This window comes from Pteropus vampyrus, unplaced genomic scaffold, assembly GCF_000151845.1.
Source record: "Pteropus vampyrus isolate Shadow unplaced genomic scaffold, Pvam_2.0 Scaffold435, whole genome shotgun sequence".
Classification (NCBI taxonomy): domain Eukaryota; kingdom Metazoa; phylum Chordata; class Mammalia; order Chiroptera; family Pteropodidae; genus Pteropus; species Pteropus vampyrus.
In genome coordinates this window covers 1,184,386-1,201,568 of record NW_011889216.1, presented here as the reverse complement: position 1 = coordinate 1,201,568, position 17,183 = coordinate 1,184,386, and the positions used below count along the sequence as shown (strand labels likewise).

Sequence of the window (17,183 nt, the reverse complement as noted above, 5' to 3'; positions counted from 1 at the left end):
CAGAATTTCATTCTTAAGATGGTACAGCAGTTGATAACTTTCTAAGTAAGAGTACAATCAATAATTAACTAACCCTCCCTATCTCCCTGCCCTGCCAACCCCAACTCCCATCCAGGGTTTTAACTTGGCCAACTCAAGCTTCCAATAAACGTTCTCAGAAACTCTTTCCTGACTGACCCCTATCCACACCCCAAACCAGAATAGGTATCCTTATTATAGGTCCTCATAGCTTCCTCTATTTCTTTAAAGTATATACTACTAAGATTAAGTTATTATATCGATAAACAATATATATCATTATCTATTTAGTTGCTAGGCACAGCAGTAGCTGAAACACAGGAGGCACTAAATAAATATTTGTTGAGTTAAATGAATGAATGGCTACTCTCCATTTGGACTATAGGTTCCATGAGAGCAAAGACCATGTCTGTCTTGTTCACGGCCACAGCCTCAGGGACTAGGCCTGTGGAGAAGTGACACTCAGTTCACATTTGTTGAATGAAGGAACAAATGACTACACAAACAAAATAAAACCAGCAGGACTTACTGCTGAGGAAAGTAGTGACAAGAACTAAAAGCAACAAAGGAACAGTTTCAAGGAGGATGATCAACTAGGTCAAATGTAGCAGAAATGGCTGATAAAGCATTTTCTTGGATTCAGCTGATTCACAAGATCATAATTGTCTCAGCAAGACTAACTTCATTGAAGGGGTAGGATCAGAAGCCAGAATGTAACGGGCTGAAAAGTCAGGGAAAAGCAAGGAGCTGCAGGCAAGGAATATAGCTAATCTTTCAAGAACCTTGCCTGAGAAGAGAGAGAGAGACAGGATGGAAAGTTAGGAGGTGACACAGATTAAGAAGAAATTTGTATTTAAAGATGGGAGCGATGGCTGACTGACAAAGCAAATGCCTGCTCCCCTACAATATGCTAAATAAACAAGTAATCTCCCTCACTCCATATGGAAGGAAGCAGTAAATGGAAATGGCTAGTCTGTCTTTTAGAATCATTTTTAAACAGCACGAATTTTCACACAAAAAAAGGAAAACTAAACCTCCTCAAACTAGATCAGAACAGGAAGTTGCAAAAAACATGTATGTTTTCATGGTTACATAGAGAAAGTATTGCAACATGTGATACTTTTAAATACTATTAAGGCTTCTCAGGCATGCATGCATTCAAAAAATTATTTTTCAGGGATTATTCTGTACCAAGTGCCAGGAATACAGAAAAAAAATCCCCTGCTCTCAAGGGGCTCAAAGTCCAGAGGAGAATCAAACAAACAGACAAGAAGAATGTAGTATGAGAAGCTGTGCTGATAATGGATATCAGAATATAGAGAAATATAGAGAAAAAGCATCTAACTTAGACTTGGGGATGAATAAGAAAAGCTTCTCAAAAGAGGTGATCCCAAGCTGAATCTAAACGACTTGAGAGGTGATACATGATTAATTTGCCTATTGAAATTAGAGTATCTATAATATAACATTGAAGATTCCATTAGATAATAAAACATGTTTCTCCGAATGAGCTTAAGAACTGCATCACTTTTATTTTCTTGCGTGGCCTCAAACAGCTGTCGATGACTAATTTAAGGAGCTCGGGGAGAGCACAGGTTAGACTCACTGAGGATGGGATCTGATGTTAGCAATGGGCAGGAAGCAGGAGCTCTCAGAGAACTGGTACGATTTATGAAATGTTCTAAGCAGTTCTAGATTAGAGAAATATTTAACAAAGATGATTGTCCTGTTAACCAAATCAAAAAAGGAAAGGTAAATGAGATAAGCAAAAATGAGAAAATCAAACACTGGAACTCCAAGAGACAAAAGCTTTAAAAAATTCAGAAAAGAAAAAAGGCACCTACCATATGAACATTCTTACAAAGAAATGATTGGCCTGGATATTGTGGCTGTAGGAGCTGCCCTTTCCTCCCCATTACTAGAGACTTCTCTTCCCTCTCCCCAATACCAACTGTTCCTATGCTGGCACTGATCTCATTCCTTCTACTCCATAATGTGCAACCACAGAGCTTGAAGCAGAAGAGCTCTGAACTGCCTTCGTTTCTTCACCAGGCCTCCCACTGCCCACCATCAGAGCTGAATTCATATACTGTTCCCACCTCTCAACCCTATACCCTTACAGAACTAATGCCACCTGCTGCCCCTCTTTGCTCTTTTCATGACTAACGGCTCAGTGTCTGATTCACCCCTGCCTTTGCTAAGATAGTATGGTATGATAGAAAAGGGTAGGCTTTGACATCGAGAAAGTCCTTAGTTCAAATCTCAGTTGTACCACTTGCTAACTATATGTTTCTAAGCCTCAGTTTTTTTCCTTTGTAAAGTGAGGGTTAATAGTACCTCTTTTATAAGATTGTTATGAAAATTAAATACTAAACTATATTAAAGCCCCTGACACAGTGACTACTAGTACATAGCAGACACTCAGCAGATGCTGTCTCACTCTCTCACCACTACCACTGCCAGCATAATGGGAGTTCTCATTCTTTACCTCTATGAGCCTCACCTGTGCCTGGTGCCCCAACTGCCCACTATGTACGTAACTTTCAGTAGCCTGGTTCTAAGGAAGTCAAGATGAGCCCAGTATGAGAGCAGATTACCTGTGGCAAGGACTGTTATTCACAGAACCCATGCAATAAGACTACAAAGCTGTTCTCATTTTAAAACATGGTTCTATATGATGGTTCACATTCCAAAGAGGCATTATTAACACAACAGTTCAGCTAATTAGGAATTATTGGGACTTTGGCAGGCTGTTCCGGAACCCAATCACAATTTATAACCTTGTTTTAAGGAGAAAATGCTTCCTCAAGAGTTGCTAACAAAGACCATTTTAAACTTTTCTTCAACTAGAGATTATCTCCATATCTCCTTCAAGAACCACAAGAAAGAGTAAATGAACATTCACTGAACAACCACGATGCACCAGACATTATGCTAAATGCTTTTATGTGTATAGTGATGTACATTTATATATGAATAAATCTCATTTAGTCTTCACAAAATGCAACGGGATATTTTTACTTCAATTTAACAAAAGTGGAAACAGAGCAACTTGCCCAAGGTCACATAGTATATACCAAAATAAAGAGGGAACCTAGGTCTAAATTCTCGCTTTGCAAATCACAGAGGAAACAAGTTTAAGAGTAAGTTTGGTTTAAATAAGAGAAAGACATGAAAATACAGGTTCTTTCTCCAATGTTCCACAATAGCAAAATTTTAGCAATATCCAACAGGTACAGCCTATATGAAATGTAAATTTGAGACCTGTTATTCCTGTAGCACCATGCTGGGAAATCAATATGCGCACAAAACCTCCCTGTCCCTTTTCCAGTCCATCAGGCCTCCATGAAGGAAATGCTGGTGACTGTGGGGAGGTGTGTAACACACATGCAGGCATGCAGGGGACAGCACTAAAAGAGCTTCACCTGGTGATAAATGGAAAATGCTTCCTGTCCTGGATTCCTACAGAACCTCACACATACAGCCTCCACCAGTCTCCTTATGGATTCTAAGCCTCCCGGCAGGAATTATTCCTTTGCCCTTCCTGATATTTGACAAAAGTAAATATCCAATAAGTAAAAGCTTGTGCGAAGGATGAATGGATTCTTAACACTAAAATTTCAAGCAAAAACAGTCTTTGTCTGTCCTAGTTCTGAATGGCAGTTCTGTGGGAGTTCAGAAGGGAATCTGTAAAGAAATGTAATGACAGTATGCAAAGACAAAGTGGGAGGTTCCCCTCTGGGGGCAGTCAGCATCAACCTGGTTTGTCTGAGTGGATCATTTCATGACCTGAGGGACTGATAATAAGGAATGAGATTGGAAGTAGGTCTCCCAAAGTAAAAGACCCATCGCAAAAAGGTTCCAAGACACTGAAGTCAAAATTTCCCTCTTATACTTAAAATTTGTTACACTAAAAAAAATAAATAAATCTCCTCTTAGAGTGTCATTGAACAATATAGCAAGCAGCCAAATTCATAAAGCATCACTGTAACTGTGCTTCTTGGTGAAAAAAGATACTCATTCTCAATAATGAACTGGACTACTTCGGTACATCATGAAGAACATATTTGGTATATGATTCCTGGTTTTTTTTCATACTTCTTGGCCAACTATTCACCAGAAGAGCGACAAAGTTAGTTAGCCATGGGGAGTGGGAGCAGGTATACATTATGTTCATCAATGTGGTTCAAACAGAGGTGGATGAAAAGGTAACCAGACAGTCCTGGCAGGTTCTCAGGAAGGGCACAGATGCAAGAAAGTTCGGGAAACCATGGACCGCATGAATCCGTTAAAGGAAACACAGCTTCTTAGAAGCTTGGAATAGAAAGACATTAAAAGAAAAACTCTTAAGAATGCTGATCTTTTTCAGAATGACAATATTTTGATTGGAAAAATTTCAAATCTATCAAATCAACAGGTAAGCAGTAGTGAAACAGTAAGTATGAGAATAAGATACATGAAATTAAGAGTCAGAATAACCAGTGGCCCCGTGGAAAGAAAAGGCAGTATCTGTAGCATCATTCTGGTTGATTTATTTTTGTGCAAAGCAAGCATGAAGGAAAAAAAGTGAAGTACCATCACGTGCCATTTAACGATGGCACATTCTGAGAAATGCATCATTAGGCAATTTCTTTATTAGCGAACATCGCACTTACACAAACCTAGATGGCATAGCCTACTATACCTTGGCTAGGTGGTATAACCTATTGTCCTAGGCTACAAGGCTGCACACCATGTTATGGTAAAAACATGAGATTAAATCAAGCGCAGGAGAAAACAATGCAATTAACAGACGTAAACACGAGACGTATGAGGCTGCTATGTAACACAGCATAGTGTTTTACAGCAAACTTTTTTAGTAGAAAGTATATTCTAAAATAATAAAATGTATAATAAATATATAAACCAGTAACATGGTTATTATAAGGTATGTACTATACATCATTATATATGCTATACTTTTAAATGACTGGCAGCACAGTAGCTTTGTTTACACCAGCATCACCACAAACATGTGAACAATGCATTGAGGTAGGATGTTACCATGGCTATGACATCACTAGGTGACAGGAGGAATTTTTCAGCTCCATTATAACCTATGGAACCGTCATTGTATGTGGGCCCATCATTGATGGGTCCACCTTGACGGAAATGTTACGTGGAATATGACTGTAATAGGTAAGCCAACTACATACACACTGTAGAAAACAATGGAACAAGCAGGGATAAACAGGAAAAACAGGCTAAAATCTGACTCAGAAAATAAGCTGCTTAGGAAGCCAAGAAGACTAACTAGTTTTCAAATGATCTGATTTCTCAAGAGTAACACCTGGGCATGGAGCTGAAGAAAAAAACAAGTCTTTTTTTTTTTTTTTTTTTTAAAAGGAGGGAGGGATAATGGAATAATGAAGAGTATTATCAAACAGTCATAAATATTGGCGTCTCCAGGCCAATTAAATGAATTTAAATGCCAAAAAATAAATGAAACACTGTTAAAGCAAAAGCTAAGGTAAGATAGTGCTTCAGGAAGGCAAGTCTCTGAAATGCCTAGTCATTTAGCAAGATTTTCAAAGACTGGAAAGCCACTGCTGCTTCAATCTCAATTCCCAACCAACCCCACACCTACTGATTTCAAAAATAGTTTATAGAATCTTCCATGTTGGTCTCATGAATAGAATGGAAAAATGTGGTGGGAGGAAAGTACAGTGAGCTAAATCTACAGTAGCCTGAACAAGGTGTTCATAGTACCCTTGACCTTGTACTACTCAACATGATTATCAATGACCTGAAGACACGAATGGTAAACTAGGCCTGCAAGCAGAATGAAGTGGGAAAGTGACAGTTGACATCACTGAATGCATACTCATTCCCTCCCTACTACCTCCTTTTCTGCCTAGATCAGCATTTCCCAAAATGTGTTCCACAAAACACTGACCCTGGAAATGAGACTGAAAAATGGTTTCCCAAATTCAAAACATTTGGAGAATTCTGCATTTCCTTTCTTTGTAGTTATTAGCACATCAAAAGTTCTGAGAAATCCCATAATAAACAAACCTCTTGATTTAACTTAATGTTTCCCAAACATTAGCTCTTGAAACACTTTCACTAGTAATCATTAACTGAAGATGACCTAAAGTTTAGGCCCTAAGCTATGTTCAAATTTTCTGTGCTAAATGATGATTCAATCCCTTTAAGTGACTAATGCCCTATCACTCTTCTTCCTCCAACTACCGTATTAAAAAAAAAAAAAAAAAAACCAAACTTGACACTTCCTGCCTCCTGTTTCCTCACCACCCACTTGCTTCTCCATCACTTGACTTGAAATCTGGCTTCGGCTCCCAGTGCTCTACTGAAAGTCTTCTCATCATGGGATCAACTGCAGATAACAGAATTAATGGCTTCTTTAGGCCCCTCAATCCCTCTGCAGGTTCACACAGGAATACTCAACACTTCTTAACACTCTCTTCCCTCAGCTTCCATAACACTGCATTCCACGATCTCTTTATGTGATCTTTGGTTCCTCTTTCTCACCCTTATATTCTCAGATAAACTCTTACTTCTCCCTTGAGTAAACTATCCACAGTTTGAACTACTGCCCCTTCACAGAACCACAAGCCATTTCTAATCCTAAATCACTTCCTCAACTTTAGATTCACATATCTAATGGGCTTCTCAACTTGTTCAATCTACTTTTCTCCAAGGACTATACGTTCAATGTACTCCAACCAAACTCATCAATTTCCCCACCATATTTTCTCTCCTTGTCTTCTTGATTCTTGTTATGAAATCACCATTCTTGGAGGGTGGGGTGGGAGCAACAGAATCAGCCACTTTTTCTTTAGCATGCACACAGCACTATGACTGTGACTGTTCGAGTACCTATCACAGTTGACTAACCACTTAACTCGCTCCCTAGACTTGAAGCTCCAGGTCAATCTTTGGAGTTGCCCCTGTGCTAAGACACAGAAGAAACTCAACACATTTGGAAAAATGGACAAATCCTTTGACTCATACCAAATTCATCACTCATTCTTCATACTCTAATAACATACTAAGTTCTCTTATGCTTCAAAAAAAAAAAAAAGCTCTGGATTTTTCCACATACAAGGCCACTATCCTTCATTAGACTCAGATGAAATCCCAAACCTAAACTACAAGTATCTCATAACTGGGCAATCAAGCTACCACTCTTACCAGAGCAATCTTTCTAAAACGCTACTCTAACCACATCACTCCTTGGCTCAAACACCTTCAGTGGTTTCCCACTATTACCAGAATCCAGTCCAAATCCCTTAGCATGCTATCACTACCTTTCCCTGTCTGAATCTCTATCTTTCCATCCTTCTCTCCTACTACTCCCTACATTCTAGTCCAGGAGTAGGAAACACCACGGACAGTGGGCCACATCTAGCCCACTGCCTGTTTTGTAAATAAAGTTTCATTGGAACACAGCCAACTGACATTTTGGGACACATAATTCTTTGTTGTAGGGGACTGTCCTGGGCATTGTAGAATGTTTAACAGGATCTTTGGCCTCTACTGACTAGATTCCAGTAGTGCTTTGCCTGTGTGACAACCAAAAGTGTCTCCAGACATTGTCAAATGTCTTCTGGGGGGACAAAATTGCCCCAATTAAGAAGCACTATTCCGAGTATAAGCTAACAGTATGATGTCATTGCTGATAGAATACAGACTATATAATAATTGTAATACAGTGTGCAGATTATAAGTCACACATTATTCAGTGCTGGTTGATTTACACTTGTGAGACTGTGCTCAATTATGAATTTTAAGAGGAATTTGGAAAACTGGAATTCATATAATCAATGGTGACCAGGCTGATGAGAAACTAGGGGAAAATGTCATAAGAGGAATATTTAAGTAAATGGAGATGTTTAGCTTGTACAGACAAAGATAAAGAGAAATCCATGATCTTTAAATATCTGATGGGTTGTCCCATGAGAAGAAGCTTTAACTTACTGTTATTCAGGAAGGCAGAACTAGAAAGAGTGGGCAGAAGCTGAAGGAAGGCAGATTTTGGCTCTATACAAGTAAAAGCTTTCTAACAATCAGAGCTGGCCAACAAATCTATTAGGCTGAGCTGTGAAACTGTGCTCTCGTCATTCTGGAAGTGTTCAAGCAGAGACCAGATAAATTGATGTCAAAGATGCTACAGAGCTTCTTGCATGGGGTGGGTGGTAGGACAATATGGTCTCGCTAGGGTTCCTTCCAGCTCTGAGATCCTAAGGCTAGCAAAGGAAAAGCCATACGCCATAAATAAAATTCCCCAGACCTTAATCACAGCAAAAGAAATAATATTTTGCCAAACAATTTACCCAATGTCTGTTTGTTAACATCTTATATTTAGTCCCTGGCATTTCAACTACCAGCGATCTATTTTTTCCTAATCAACCTGCAATCAGTTCCTGGATAATGTGGATCGCTGCCTTTAAACCATATTTTCTATTCTGTTAATAATCACCACTAGCATAATTTGTATAATGTTTTACAGTTTGCAAAGTATTGTGACATGCACATTTTGCCTCATTTTCTTATGGAAAAACCTAGCCTTTATTATTCATTAAACATTCACTAATAAAGCATATTCTGGAAGAATATGTAGAGACCGTTCTGGGGTCTCTACTGGGAAAAACTCATCTCTGAAACTCAATCTAGTTATTTCAGCATCAGAAATAGGAATTTACCTCAATGAAATTTCTATTTTATTTATGATTTGGGGAGGAAAATTTGAAAAATTACAATTTAGCTTTCCCAAATTTCAATGTAGTCTTATAAACCAAAAGTTCCAGAAAGCAGACACAACAAAATGTGAAGCATATGTATTATTGATAAGCAAAGCCATTGTAGGTCCTCATTCCAGGGACTCTTTTACTACCCAGCTAAAGTTGCCAACAAGAGTTGCGTAAGAACTTCCCCAAAGCCAAACTGAGACTTCACCCGCTTCTTTACTTACTTCTTTACGTTTTGTTTCTGGACATTCCGACTGTAGAGTGAGGGTTGCACCTTCAATATTTCTTGGCATGGGCGTGGAACCAGGGTTTATTGTTAAATGAATCTGATCTGGTGAGATAATATGTTGCACATAACCCTGGGACATTGCTTCATGATCTATTAGATGAAAGCCCTCTTCACCCCCTACTAGAAAAGGCAAGTGTTCTCCACACTGTCCATCGTCATCTTCATCCTCCAAAGTGCCAGGGTCCTGCTCAATAAGAACAGTTGTCCTATCATAAACAGTTCCAGATGAGGAAGGCACCAGTCCGTTTTTATCCACAAACCTGAGCATCTTGTCATCGGGGGTCAGCTCATCTTCCTCTGCCTCAAAGTAGATGATGTTGTTGTCTGGACTGTGTTCCCCCATGGTTCAATTGTGCTCAGCTCAATTGTGAGAAATGGAAAGGTAATGATGACCTGTCTGCAACAGAACAAAGCCAGAGTCAGAGCCATACCACATGACCTAGGGATTTCCTCAGAAACCACAGGCCTATTTTTCCCTCTCATTTCAAGAGCGGCACAAAGTAAATGAAAAATCATCTTCCATGGGAATAATTTTTAAATTTTACTTTGAAACCATCATTTTAAAAGCAATGCCTTTAAAAAACAAAAAAAATGAAGTAATAAGTAGCAGTTCACAAGACCTTCCAAATGTGCCTACTGCCAAACAATATAAAGGTTGGTCAAAATACCTAAAGGGGATAAAGGGACAAAATGCTTCAAGTCTGAGTTGCTTAAACTTTAAAAGTAAGAAAACCCCACTCGAATATCCTCCAAATCAAACCACAAAGCAGTGTAATCTATGGTGCAAGGAGCAGAGCTTTGGAGGCAGGGTCACCTACCTACAAATTCCAGCTTTGCCACTTACTACTTGGGGAACTTTTCTGTGCCTCATTTTTCCTATGTGTAAGGTGGGACTGGTAATTCCTGTTCTCTCAAAGTTGTTATGTGGAGTAAGAGATAATGCACATTAAAGCACAATGTCATCCTGACAAGAGTAGAGAAAACAAGTGTGAATTCATTCTCTCCTTCCTAGAACAGATGTTTCAGCTCCTGTGTAGAAAGGGTGATCTATAATCAGGCATATCTAATGAAAATCACTTTATCTATTTATCTCCTAAAACAATCTGGTATCCACTAGAAGCCATGCTTGTCTAGTAGCCTCTCTGCGGTGAGGGAATGATGAGTCTTATTTTTGCTTCTAGTACCCCTAGCGCAGTACACTGACATTAGATGTTCAGAAGATGTCAGCTAAATGAATGAAAGGCCTGCACATATACTCTCTTGAGAAGATATGCTCTCTTGAAAAAGAAAGATACCAAATTTGAAGCTTTCCTGTTCTGGAATAGTGATTCTTCCTTTACCTGCAAACACAGGTTCTACAAATGGGAGTCTGGCAGGCAGAAGGGAAAATTTAAAAATAAGCACCACATCACTTTCAGTTTTCAGTCTGGCTTTGAACTTTATCTTTCTCTTGTGCTCTGGATTAGAAAGTGAACCTTTACGAAGTGGGGCGGCTAGACACATAGTTACGAGACAGGCCAAGGGATCATATCCGGGAGGAACCGGCCCGACCCCTTGCTCTGGCTTACGCAACCCAGTAGATGCACAATTCGCTGCATCTGAGAGGAGAGAACCGAGAGGAGACAGAGGGAGCACCGGAGGCCCCATTGAGCTGCCCAGGCACCATCGGCGGCAACGCGGAGACTAACTGTCCGGAACAAACAAGACCAGGAGCTTTGAGGATGGCAAACGAGTACAAACAGAGCACCCCTGAGAGCAGGCTGGAAAAAGGAACCTGTGTGGGATAGCTCCCAGCCCGGGCTACACGGAAAAATCAGAAGGCAAGCTGGGGGGGTCTCCAAGCGGGGCGAAGAGGGGCAGGGTCCGGGTCTCCATGGAAACAGGGGAGGGGGGCTGGATACCCATCCCCATGGAAACGGAGGAGGGGTGGGGTCCCTATGGTGACCGCTCTGGGGTCTCTACTGGGAAATGATGCAGGAGGAAGCCTAAGTCCCGCGCCCCCCGGGAAGTCCCCAGCCCAGGCCGCGTCTAGTTTCGCCTTTTACCTCCGCGGCTCCCGGCAACGGCGGCAGCGGCAGCTTCTCCCCTCCCCAGCGGCACCATGATTGCCCCCACCTTCCCCGAACGTCACTTCCGCTTCCGCTTTCCGGAGGAAGGAGGAGATACCGGTTCCGCCTCTCCCTGATGCTTCTGGTTGGATTAGGCTGTGTGGGGACTGAGCTCGAGCCTCCAATTGGTAAGAGGGAGGGGCGGGGCACCGCGCGACGTCGCGGGGCCGTGAGTTCGTCCAGTGTTAGGAAGCGCGCGCCGCATCTTTCCCTCGCCGGGCGTCGGAGCGTCACTCTTAAGGCTCCAGTAGCATGGAAAGGGGATCGAACCTCTGCTAATCCAAAGTAGACTTAGCCCGGTTTGCGCTGGCCCCCCTCGCAGCCACAATCGCAACGGGAAGGACCACAGTAAGGCATCCGAATTCCAGCTGGAACCCTCAGAGGGACCTTGGAAGGTTGTGACATGCCCTCTTTCTCCCTCTGTGGCCCCACCATCCCTTCTTCTCCCATCAGAGTTAATATAGACAGGAGGGTCCGAGATAAGAAAGATTGGACCCAAATGGCATAACGAGGTTGTATTCCAATCCCAGCCAGAGCACACCGCCGCCTCTTTTCCCCTCATATGTTCTCATAAGAAGCCCAACTCCCTCCTTACACTCCTGCCCAGGCTGTCTCTTCCAACTTTAACCCTGCAGAGGACTGTTGTCTCCCACCGGGCTATACCCGGACCAATCAACGCCACCTACTGGCCAATCCCTTTAACCGTTCACATCGTCATCCTACTGGCCGGTATCTAAATCACATTTTACACTAATTCTAAGTGGTGTTCTAGGGCCCAAGAAGCGATTTTGTTTGTCTTTTCTAAATCCCTGGAAGCTCTAAATGTTAGAACCTCCCAGCAGCCACTGCCTGTTTTTACCGTAAGCTACTTTTCTGGAATATTCAGAGAACAACCCCCAGAGACTGGAGCAGAGGTCAAGGGTTTCAGGCCGTTCCTGTATCCTCTTGCTTGAAAAATGTGAATAGTGACTGTACCCACCAGATGCCAGGCAAATATCTCCTTGGCCCCTGACTAGCTGCCCCAATGCTTAAGCCACAAAGGTCTAGCTGTGGAGAGCTGCTATCCCTTTGGAGATAAAAACATACAAATAACCACCGTTAAAAATACATTTATCATTAAAATATATTACACACATGAGAGGAAATGCATCATATACAGTTCGGAGGATTTGCTGCCCAGAAAATTCCACTTGTTTCACCAGAACACCTAATTTCTTCAGTATTTTCATTTTCAAGCCACTGTGTTGCCCTCAGAGGCTGAGTGGCCAGCCTCTGAATTGCTGAGCCACATCTGAGTAGGAAAGGGGGTAAGGATTGCATATACATATACACATGTCCTCAGAGAGCTGGAAGTATCTGGGGTGGCTGTGGCCTGTTTATCCAACAGCTTCCACTTGCATTCCTGCTGTCCAATGCATTCTCCCTTAGGAACTCCAGAGTTTGCTCAAACATCTGATCATGGGGAGGTCAGTCCAGGCTACAGGGAAGGCACTGACTATGCCTTGGAGGCAGGCTAAGTGAGCACAAGTACAGTTATTTCAACATTTTTAAAATAAAAAATAGAGATCTATCTGTGTTAAATAACTAAAGTTGAACATTTGAATGTCAGTTTTATTGTGGTGGATTTCCCCTCATGTCTTCACAACTCACAGCAGCACTGAGTGTAATAGCCATAGCAGGAGAAGATGGCCTGGGCTCAGGAAATAGGCAGTTGCCACTCTTGCTTCCAAATGGCCTCACATCCTTTTAAGGCCACTTTTGAACAAAAACAGGTGAGACTGGAAATTGGCTGCCTCAGATAAAATAAGAGAAGAGATGGAGAGGCTCAGGGTGAGTTGTAGAGGAACTGGCGAATAAATTCTTGAGCCTTCTTCTCTGCTGTTTCAAGCTTTTGGTGACCAGCTGGGTTTCGAAGCAGTAAGCTGCCAAATATGCTAGCTGCATGAAAAACAGAAAACATGATTCAGCAAAAGCAGGTACTACTTAACTCTTGGGTTATTAGGAGTGGGGGAGGGCACCCCAAAGCAAATTTTCTGCTTAAAAAAAACTATTTGAGGGTGAACTGTGCCAGATTTTAGTTCTACTGCAGTGGACTTAGGACTTCCCTCAACAGCATTTCTCATGAGTCTCTCAGTTGGCAGAGATGCTTTCCATAGACGCTTGACTGCTTACCTAGAATATTCTCATCCAAATGATTTTTTGCTGAATTTTTCAGCAATTCTTGCAAAAACACCATCAAGTAGTGGAAGACATTTTTGTGGAATGTAGGGAGAGTAGAAATGACCTGAAAGAGGGAGAATTTGGATTTGTTTTTTCATTCATTCAATTATTTTGTCAAGTGCCTGCTACATTCCAGGAACTGAGTATATGATCCAAGTGCATGAGTAAGACTGTGCACAAAAATCCCTGACCATTTACCACTTGGCATAAGTGCCAAAAGAGAAGTGCTACATGAATTTGGAGGTCAAACTTCTGTGTGATCTCCACAGACTTAAAGGAATAGAAGACATTTTAGTTAGGTCTTGAATGTAAGACAAGATTGGACTTGCAAAGGTAAAGACTAGGGTATTTAGGGAAAAAGAGAGTGTAATAAAGGCAAGAGAAGGAAAACAGGTAAGGATCAGGCTAGAATTCAATGGCTACTCCAGCTATCTGCATCTCAGAGTAAGTTAGGAAGCTTGTACAAAATATATTCCAAAAGATTTTGATTCAGTGGATATGGGGTGTGGCTCTAGAACCTGTGTTATTAGCAGGTATTCTAGATTATTCTGCTGTAGTCTGTTATATAAGTGAGCAACTAGAGTAGATCATAAGTCGTCTTGAAAATTTAAGAAAATCATTAATTGGCAATGGAGAGCCAAATATGATTTTTGACCAACAACAACATCATGAGAGCCTTACAACACAATCTGATGTCAGTATGCAAAACAAATCAGCAGAGGGAGAGCCTAAATGAGGGGCCTTGAACCAAGGTGAGTGGTATGAGAATGGAAGAAAAATGACGGGTGATAGATCAAGGGCACTGGGCATGTAGGAGGTGACAACTGGAGGAGTCAGAAATGACTCAGGTTTCTGGGTTGAGTCACTGCAATTAAGGGTGATGCCATTAAAAGAATAAAAGGACATGAGCAGAAGAACAGGTTAGGGAAGGAAAGATATGGAGCTGTTTCTAAGACATTGCATTTGAGGGGCTGTGACCACTCCATTCTCTTAGGCCCCAATGAAGCCTGGGCTGCAACATGTGTACTACTGATGCTCAATGCCTCCCTTCACCTGTTTACTTGCAGTGTAGTTGCCAGAACACTCCAAGCAGTTATAATAGGCGCTGTAACAGATGACGGGCTCTGGCAGACTCTCCAGGAAAAGCAGCAGAGCCTCGGCTATGGAATGATTGCTAGCAGCTTTTGGCCCATCGTTAAGGAACAGGTGATGTTGCTGCCCATGGTTAGGAAAAGGCCCAGGAGCAAGCACATGCCGGAGTTCTACTTGCCCAGTCAGGCTCTCTGCTCAGAGCTAGGGTGCCAGCCTGATATCTTGAAGGGGCGAAGCTGTTTTTCAGCTTAGCTGGGCCCTCCTGAGTTCCTGCTTTATTGGTTGCTTAAAGTTGTAAAGTCTTCTCTATGCAAACTTTAAGAAAAACATGATAGCTGAGGATACAATATCTAATTTTTGAGCCTTAAAATATTATTCTTTCACTTTTCTCATCTCTTTTACTCATAATTTCTCCATTCTTCTCCCTCTCTCTCCCTCTCTCTTTCTCACACCCACACACACACAAACACAATCTGAAGGATACAGAGAGTTTCGAGGGTATCATTCGTTCCAGTATCCAAACAGTCTCTGATATGCTCAAATTCCAACCTAAGGCCTGGCTGTTGAAACAGATCTTCCTGCAAAAGAGAAGTCACAAAATAATTATATTCTCAGAAAATCAGCAGTGATTTCCTAACCTAAAAATATAATCAGCAGAGAACAAAAAGAAGCAGGGTAGTAAGGCCTTTGAATCACCTGGTACACAATCTGATTTAAGCTGGTGTGGCTAATTTATCTTGCAGGCCTTCCAAGCATGCTTCCACAACAAGTCTTTCGAGTGATATCTATTATAAAACTATGGGTAGGGCATACAACGCACAACAATAAGATCCAATGTAAGAGAAAACCTACAAGCAGCTATGTTTCCTGCAGTATTATAGAGGGACTAACCAGAAAAAGAAAAACCTGAAGAAATTATATCATTTATAAGATGGAGAAAACTAAAAAGCACCTCAGTGCTCTGTGAAAACAAGATTATGGCAATAAAGGTGTCTCCAGTAGTCCTCGGGTACTTTAGGGTGATTTGTTTTATAAAATGACTTAATGCCATTTAACTATGTTAATAATAACAGTATTATATCTATTGCTCAAAAGTTATACTTGGAAGGTGCTCTATAGAGAAGGCAGAACAGCACAGTACTTGAGAATGTGACATCTACAGCCAGACTCCCTGGGTTCAAATCCCAATCCTGACCACTTATCAGCTTTGGGACCTTGACCAAGTTATTTAACCCTCCAGGCATCTATTTCCTCATCCGAGAGCTATTGTGAGAACTAAATGACATAATGCTATGAACATTTAGAACAGTGTTTGGAATAATGTAACACTCAATAAATGTGAGAAAAAAAGGGAAAAGAAAATCATAAGAATGTATACTGCTCAGTCTCCCTGGGATCTATATAAAGGAGTCAGTGAAACTGGCCAATTTGATCTTGTGAAGCCTGCCCAACTCACTCTAAAAATCAGACCTCCCAACTCATGGCCTGGGAGTCCCATCTGGTCCCCTGTCTCTGTCTAGTTTGTCAACGAGTTAGCCCCTCCCATTCCCAGCAGCTGAGGAGAGTTCCTCAAAAGGATAGCAGGCTGACATCCTGGGAAGTCTCCAGATGGCTTTCTACTTAGGGGACCTCAGAGGTCAGAGGAGGGAACACACTGTGCTGGGAAGGCCATCCTGTGCAAGGCTGCTTCCCTTGCGGGTAATCAAGTGCTGTATGTAAAATCGGGGTTCCACAGGGGTGTGAAACATGAACCTATTTAGCCTTCATTCACTCCCTGGGGTAAAAGCCTCTTACGCCAAAAGTTCTTGAACCTGATGCTCTTTCTCAAGGCAGCCTGGCCTCACTCAGGTCTGATTGCTTAATTATATCCCACCTGCTGGATGGCTTTTCGGTATAGGTAATCAACCATCATCTGGAGTTCTTTGGGGATTTCCATCTGGCTCCCATCATCTTCAGTCCGCAGTGGCATCAGTGTCTGAAAAGAAATAAAAGCATGATAAGAAGGCCTACCAATGCAACTAATGCCAGGCTGACTTCAGGTGAACACATGCTATGGGGACAGCAAACTCATGGAAGAAGAGAAGCATTTCGGTGCCTCTAAGCAAAACATTCCATTGTCAAATGAAATCAGGTGGCACAAAGTACAAAGATGACTTTTGAGAATTGAGAGTAGGTTACGGTAAGAAGTTTCAATGAATCAGGTGAAATATGCATCATCTTAGAAAAAGGCCATCCTGTGCAAGGCTGCTTCCCTTGGGGGTAATCGAGTGCTGTATATAAAATGTTAGGGTGGTTTGTTACACAGCAATATATAATTGATGTAGTAAGCTAGCTGTAGGAAGGCTGAAGAATTCTCAGGTCCCTGGGAATGTAGGCATAGAAATATCTTGTTTGACTGGCTTGGCTGCTACACAGTTCTAAATGTTTCCTTATGGCATGTAACTCACCAGCTGTCTGATAGTTTCAAGTGGCAGGTTCAAGATTGGCTCCCTCATGTAGCACAATGTATGAAGGGGAGATCCAAAACAGCTGGGAAGGTAGTTCCCGGACACAGACAAAAAGTAATCCTTTCCCCTGTCCAAGTGCAAAACCAGAATGTCCTCAAGTTTGTCTTCACCCGAGTTGAGCTTTGTAGCCATGGTCTTATTTACAAATAGCTCCAATTCAATCTCAATGGCAGAATCTGAAGAAAAATTTAAAAAGTAA

General features: G+C 41.6%; 2 protein-coding genes across 12 annotated transcripts in view; both read right to left on the bottom strand.

Moving 5' to 3' along the window:
- MTF1 (metal regulatory transcription factor 1) overlaps positions 1-11,236 on the bottom strand; it is a 39,584-nt gene extending 28,348 nt beyond the window's left edge. For 2 of the 3 annotated variants that reach the window (XM_011381353.2, XM_023523995.1), the window contains exons 1-2: positions 11,103-11,236; positions 8,993-9,454 (exon numbers count right to left, since the gene is read on the bottom strand). In XM_011381353.2, the coding sequence (XP_011379655.1) occupies positions 8,993-9,400 (408 nt within the window). In that variant the 5' untranslated portion in view covers positions 9,401-9,454; positions 11,103-11,236. The remainder of the gene's footprint in view (positions 1-8,992; positions 9,455-11,102) is intronic. The other variant, XM_011381355.2, reaches the window with a different exon arrangement.
- A 1,022-nt stretch (positions 11,237-12,258) lies between these two features.
- INPP5B (inositol polyphosphate-5-phosphatase B) overlaps positions 12,259-17,183 on the bottom strand; it is a 43,955-nt gene continuing 39,030 nt past the window's right edge. For 7 of the 9 annotated variants that reach the window (XM_011381347.2, XM_011381348.2, XM_011381349.2 and 4 more), the window contains 6 exons: positions 16,925-17,160; positions 16,351-16,452; positions 14,962-15,055; positions 14,439-14,566; positions 13,338-13,449; positions 12,259-13,103 (listed from right to left, as the gene is read on the bottom strand). In XM_011381347.2, the coding sequence (XP_011379649.1) occupies positions 12,991-13,103; positions 13,338-13,449; positions 14,439-14,566; positions 14,962-15,055; positions 16,351-16,452; positions 16,925-17,160 (785 nt within the window). In that variant the 3' untranslated portion in view covers positions 12,259-12,990. Of the gene's footprint in view, positions 13,104-13,337; positions 13,450-14,438; positions 14,567-14,586; positions 14,793-14,961; positions 15,056-16,350; positions 16,453-16,924; positions 17,161-17,183 lie in introns of those variants that run through there. The other 2 variants (XM_011381351.2, XM_011381352.2) reach the window with 2 other exon arrangements.